The 5,701-nt window shown below is 37.5% G+C and overlaps 1 protein-coding gene across 1 annotated transcript; it reads right to left on the reverse strand.

The window, feature by feature from the left end:
• Positions 1 to 246: 246 nt before the first annotated feature.
• On the reverse strand, positions 247 to 5,429 carry LOC111806198 (aspartic proteinase 36). The gene is made up of 11 exons (XM_023691581.2): positions 5,137 to 5,429; positions 4,740 to 5,009; positions 4,179 to 4,308; positions 3,814 to 4,061; positions 3,138 to 3,362; positions 2,863 to 3,025; positions 2,701 to 2,774; positions 2,168 to 2,258; positions 1,878 to 1,953; positions 1,146 to 1,217; positions 247 to 698 (listed from the first exon to the last, which is right to left on the reverse strand). The coding sequence occupies exons 2-11, from the start codon at positions 4,952 to 4,954 to the stop codon at positions 538 to 540; spliced, it is 1,455 nt and encodes a 484-aa protein (XP_023547349.2). The 5' UTR covers positions 4,955 to 5,009; positions 5,137 to 5,429; the 3' UTR covers positions 247 to 537.
• Positions 5,430 to 5,701: the final 272 nt, after the last annotated feature.

Below are 5,701 nucleotides of genomic sequence, written 5' to 3' on the forward strand. Positions count from 1 at the left end.
TAAAAGCGATTTACGTTCATATTTTTTAAACGGGTACTTTAAACGGGTACATCTTACTTGTTTTAAGTATAACTTAACATATGGTCGTTAACACATTATAAAATAATATTATTTTACCACAGAGTACATATAATAACAAACTCGAGAAGTAATAACGAAATACTATAGCAAAGCTAACGAATAAGAAAAGACGTACCAACACATGAGATGGGTTAAGCTAACTCGTACTCTCCGCACCCAAAACGGTGAACTAAACACTCGATCAATAATACACCAATAAACATTACAATATTGTTTCCATACAATTAAAGTCGAGGCCAATGAGCAGAGGAAAGACAGTTGAAGTTATGAATATCAATAAGAACAATACAAGTTTTTCACAAACGCCCAAAGAATCATTCAGTACTTGCAAATACGCCCAAAGAATCATTCAGTACTTCCAAATGGATGATGTTAAAGAATGAAAAAGAATGAAATGGGCAGCAGAGCATAATATGTACATTGAAAAAATTGATATGAGTTTGAAAAGAATCCCTTTTAATTTGTAAAAGAATGAAGAACAGTAAGCAGTAGTAGTATTGACAGCAGCATTGATGATATTGTTCCAACTCTTACCGAAGGAGCTGAAGAAAGGTTATGAGGCCCCACTGTGTATATGGCTCCACTGTGTTCATCCCTCACCTTGATGCTTGAAGAGCCTGCAACAATCCCCCATTGGAACAGATTCACACCAATTTCTGAATATTTAATACACTAAGGCCATTTGGGCAAAAGGAATCTAACTTTTCATTATTTATTACTCTACCCAACCTGTCGCACTGCTGTTTCGATCAAGATATTAACAACACGAACCGACTTTTCTAGTTTTCCTACTCTTATTATCAAATTTGGATTGGGGTCCTTTCTTAGATCACTTGTGCCAGCGAGGAGCTGGGCCCTGAAGAAGGGTGGATTGTGAGATCCCACATCGGTTGGGAGACGGGAATGAAACATTCTTTATACAAGTGTAAAAACCTCTCCCTAGTAGACGCGTTTTAAAAACCTTGAGGGGAAGCCCGAAAGGAAAAGCCCAAAGAAGACGATATCGGCTAGTTGTGAGATTAGGCTGTTATATAAAGTTTTCTAATGCTATATAAATAACTCACAGTTATACTCTATCCAGCCGATGGTCTGATTTTCCAAGTCGTACAGTACGAGTCTATTTTGAAGCACCAAATCTGAAATCAGAAACAAATGGGAAAAACGGATTAACAATAATATGCACATCCCGGAAAGGAACACCGTTATCTTTGGGGGCGGTTACTAAGAAGCATGGATACAACACAACACAACACGAACATGTTAAAATATATCATTTTTATACAAGAAGAAAATTCAAAAAAATGAACTTAATACCGTTCACTCTCGAAATTTATTCAAACTCTAAGTGTTTGTTATGTGTCTAATAAACGTTGGACGTATATCAACTTTGTACCGCTAGTGTCTAACACATTCATTGTGCTAACAAGTGTCCAACAAGTGTCGGAGTGTTCAAGTGTGACATGTGTTAGACATGGACATGCTAGCTGAACTAAAGTGTCGGAGTGTTCAACGGTGTAGTATTAACGTAGGGATTCACTCAAGTTTCAAGTCTTAGGGAGTGATAATGTAAGATCCCACCATCCCACATTGGTTGGGGAAGAGAATGAAACACTCTTTATAAGGGTGTGGAAACCTTTCCCTAGCAGACGCGTTTTAAAGCTTTGAGGGAAACCCGAAAGGGAAAGCCTAAAGAGGACAATATCTACTAGCGGTAGGCCTGGGCCATTACAGATAACGAAGTTTCATGAGCAGAAGCGATGAAATATAATAGAAATGTTCATTGTCTTTTCACTGACCTCCCAACAGAATCATATCCTTTCCATCTCTAGATTGGGCACCACTGTTCTGCCAACCGACGCACCATTTATTACTCTGCAAATTTGATCAGAAAGGTTAACAAAACATTATCTCAGGGAAGTTTCTGTAAATACACTTTTCAGGCTACCCCGGTATCGGTATCGGTATCGGTATCGGTATCGGTATCGCCCTTGATCTTCCTAAGTAATATCAATTATTTGATCTAAAAACTAGTTGCTAAGATTCTTGTCATTCACATGAATAACCCGTTCCAAGCTCATTCACTCACCGCAATATCAAATAGATACTCGTGAGGATGAACGGTCAAAGATAGCGAATCTTCGAAATGAAATGTAATAGTAGGAAATCCATCGTCAACACTGCATGAAGAACATAAAACCCAAATGAGAAACTTAAAAAACTTATTCATAAGAATGTTTTCATCAGGTAAAGAATACTATGCAGCATGCTAAACTCTTGTCAAGGGCCCCATTTCTTACATTATTATGCTCGTGTTCACGTCCGAAAGGCTTCTCTTATACCAAGACCAACTCTTAGGGATAACGAAGTTTCGAGTTATTAAGTTTTCGACATAGAACATGAACCCAGGATCCTAGAGGGTATCTCCTAAGATGAAGCTAATAAATCTTTACTCATGAATCAATAAAAACCAGACCAAATTAAGAGGACAAACTAGCAACACATTTAACAATCTTGTAAAAGGGGGATCCCTAATTGAATATCGATTCTAGAACAACGCTATTTTAAATGTTCGGCGAAGATCGATAGAACTTAGCCAGGTAGGGTATCATGCCATCTTACTTTCCGTCGTATTCGAAGCAGGTGAACTGTTCTTCAACAGTATGCAACTTCAATCCAGTCTGCCTTGCAAAAATCTAGCATAGTAAATACAGCTTCAGTTTCTGAAACACACTTAATGCTATTAAACTTAAACTAAATATAAATATTTTTTATACAGTGTACCTTCGCTATCAATGGTTCATAAATCACATCTGGTAAGTAAGCCAACGTCGTGCCACTGTCGATAATTGTTCCTTTCTTTAAATCAGTGTCGAAAACATCCGTGGGGAGATTCAGCACTTCATTGCCAACCTCAATTGCCTTCATAAACACATTGTAATGTGCCCTACAGTGCATCATGAAATAACTAAGTCCAAGGCTACTACTTAAAAAAAGGAAGAAGAACGTTTTCGATTGAAGGTGTCGAAAAGTACTAATTGCAAGGAAGTGTAACATACTGTTGCTGCACTAATGGAGTGGTGCGAACTTTTGGCTGCACCACTTCTCCAATGGCGAAAATTCCACCTCCATTAATATTATCCAAGCAATGTGCAAAAATTCTTTTAATTTTTCCTGATGAAGCCAGCTGCGAAATCATGGATGAATTTGCTTGTCCGAAACCAAGTATCCCATCAAGTGCTGCAGATGTTGCACCGAGTTGGCCAGATTGTTGAGCGCCACAACTATCCATCCGTCCATCAAGGAAGACAAAGTAAGTATGAACGAAAAAGAAGAAAAAGAAAACAGAAAACCAGAATGATCGATGCATTTCACAAAGTCATTGAGTAGGTGTTGAAAATTGCCCGTGATCGAAATATGTCGAAACAAATAACTGAAGCCGAGGAACAACTTGAGAGGAGAATGGGAAATAATAACGATTTTTCCTTGGTAGGTACTTTATTCATCGTTAAATATACTATAAAATACGTCAAACGTCAAACAGACGACTGGTTAGGTTTACTATCTAAAAACATTTTTTCACTAATTCATTGTAGATGTATAAAATTTCATGATGCCATGAAATAGAAATTCATATAAAAGAACTTGAACATGAACTTTTCGATATAATCCCACATGATCAATTGATGGACACAGAACAAAAATAAAAGAAAATGTAGAAAATACTATTCTTACCCAAATACTATACTCCCATTTGTAGATTCAGTTTGAAAATTTCCCGTCACTCGATCGAGTACTACATGATCCTTCACGAAATATCCTGTAGTTGAGCTTCCATCTCCATATGCAACTTTATATTCACAGAGTAGTTCAGGTCTGCAGCCAGGAATCGGACCGTCGTATGTGGAAGTGCAAAAATCTTGGCCACAAGTTACCAAGTTTGAAGTACTAGAGCTCGATGGATTGTATAGTGTCAGTTCTATCTGTAACATAATCAGAGTATTGCTTGTGAAGCTTTGATCCATCGAAGACGATGACAAGCGACAAATGTTTGATGTAGTTTGGAATATAATTAAGAATTTAAAGATAAAGAGACATACACCAAGATCACTTTTCCTGGGACAGTTTGTACAGCCTGCACAATTGACCCATAGGAGGTCACTTCCTGTATCCACTTGTACATAATAGTCCTTTGCTGGTGTCCCAAGCCCGATTTTAGCGAAATACAGCCTAATCCAACCGATAGAGAAGATCGAACATATAAGTATTTCCAGTTTCCACCATCCAACAACGAATATGATAAAGTGAACAATACTCTCTTTTATCATACAAGAAAAAGGAACAGGCCGATCTGCCACGTTCGACTCGAACAAATCCATTAAAACGAGGAACAATAATCCAAATCCATAAGCAACTAAAAACTTGAGCAGTGATTTCATAAAGTCAAAACAAAAAAGGTAAAGATCCAAATTCCATATGGTATGTACTTAAAAGAGGTAGAACAGGATCCAATCACACAGGTCTTGTTTGAAAGATCACAACAGAATACCTGAGATATGTAGTAAATTGTCCACTAAACAAGCAATTACAGACAAGATCACCGCACAAAAACTAAAGAAATTTCAGTATGCCAAATAACCACAACAGAAATCAAGACTAACCCAGATTCAGAAGGGTGTCCGTTGCCGCCCAAGTTGAGATCAATAGCAGAAAGAAATCTACCGCGACGGAGAACATCGTGGGCTTTGAAGGCTTCCAAGGACCTCTCGCGGCCCTTGAACTTGTGATGAACATTGAACACCAAATTGCAATCCCCAATAGACAAAAACGAAATCACCAGCAAGAAGCTCACTACGGCAAGTCTTGCAATCTCCATAATCAAAACCAAACCCCCCAACAAATAGAACAGAGATTCAAGCAAAACCCAGAACCTAATTTGAAAAAAAAACGACGCCCAGCTCAGATTTATGGGCTAACAGCAATGGGTTACCTAGAAAACTCTTCCAAGTAGAGAATAAGGTGAAGAAACAAAATTAGAAACAGGGGAATAGAATGAACCGCGTTGAGCCAAGAGAAAAGAATTGGTCGCAATCTTCACTTGATTTTGAATAATCAAATAAACAGTAAATTTGGACTTGGATTTGGATTCGTCGACTTCACGTCTCTGTCTCTGAAATCTGGCAGTGCCGCTGTCTGTTCAATTCCATGGCCTTACCGACATCCTTCGATTGTACTGTTTTGACTACCGATTAATTACTCGAAGAAGGAAATTGAAAAGAGAGAGAGAAAGAGAGAAAGAGGAAAGTCAATGGATGGTTAAATGGGTGATACCATTTTCAATGGATTGACGAAGGGATCCATATGAAAGGTCCAACTAACCTCGTTTCCGGCTTATATATCAATTTCACTGTTTTTCAGACTTTTTTTTTTCTTCTTTTATTTGGGGCTCTGTTTTTTTTTTCTTCTTTTATTTGGGGCTCTGTTATTTAATTGATTTCTTTTAAATTTTATATTAATTATAATAATAAAAAAAAATAAAAAATAGAATATAAGCTCTCGTAGCTTTGTTTTGGACTTTCTCAAAAGACCTCGTACCAATAGAAAGAGTATTCCTTGATTATAA

This window comes from Cucurbita pepo, chromosome 11 (genome assembly GCF_057944985.1).
Source record: "Cucurbita pepo subsp. pepo isolate OVF chromosome 11, ASM5794498v1, whole genome shotgun sequence".
NCBI lineage: Eukaryota > Viridiplantae > Streptophyta > Magnoliopsida > Cucurbitales > Cucurbitaceae > Cucurbita > Cucurbita pepo.

Bases quoted from the DNA above. Each gene is read 5' to 3' on its own strand.
- LOC111806198 (XM_023691581.2), bottom strand. From the start codon at position 4,954: ATGGAGATTGCAAGACTTGCCGTAGTGAGCTTCTTGCTGGTGATTTCG. The intron at 4,062-4,178 runs GTATGTCTCTTT...ATTATGTTACAG, and splicing joins CCAGGAAAAGTGATCTTGGT to ATAGAACTGACACTATACAA. The intron at 699-1,145 runs GTGAGTTATTTA...GGATTGTTGCAG, and splicing joins CGGCTGGATAGAGTATAACT to GCTCTTCAAGCATCAAGGTG.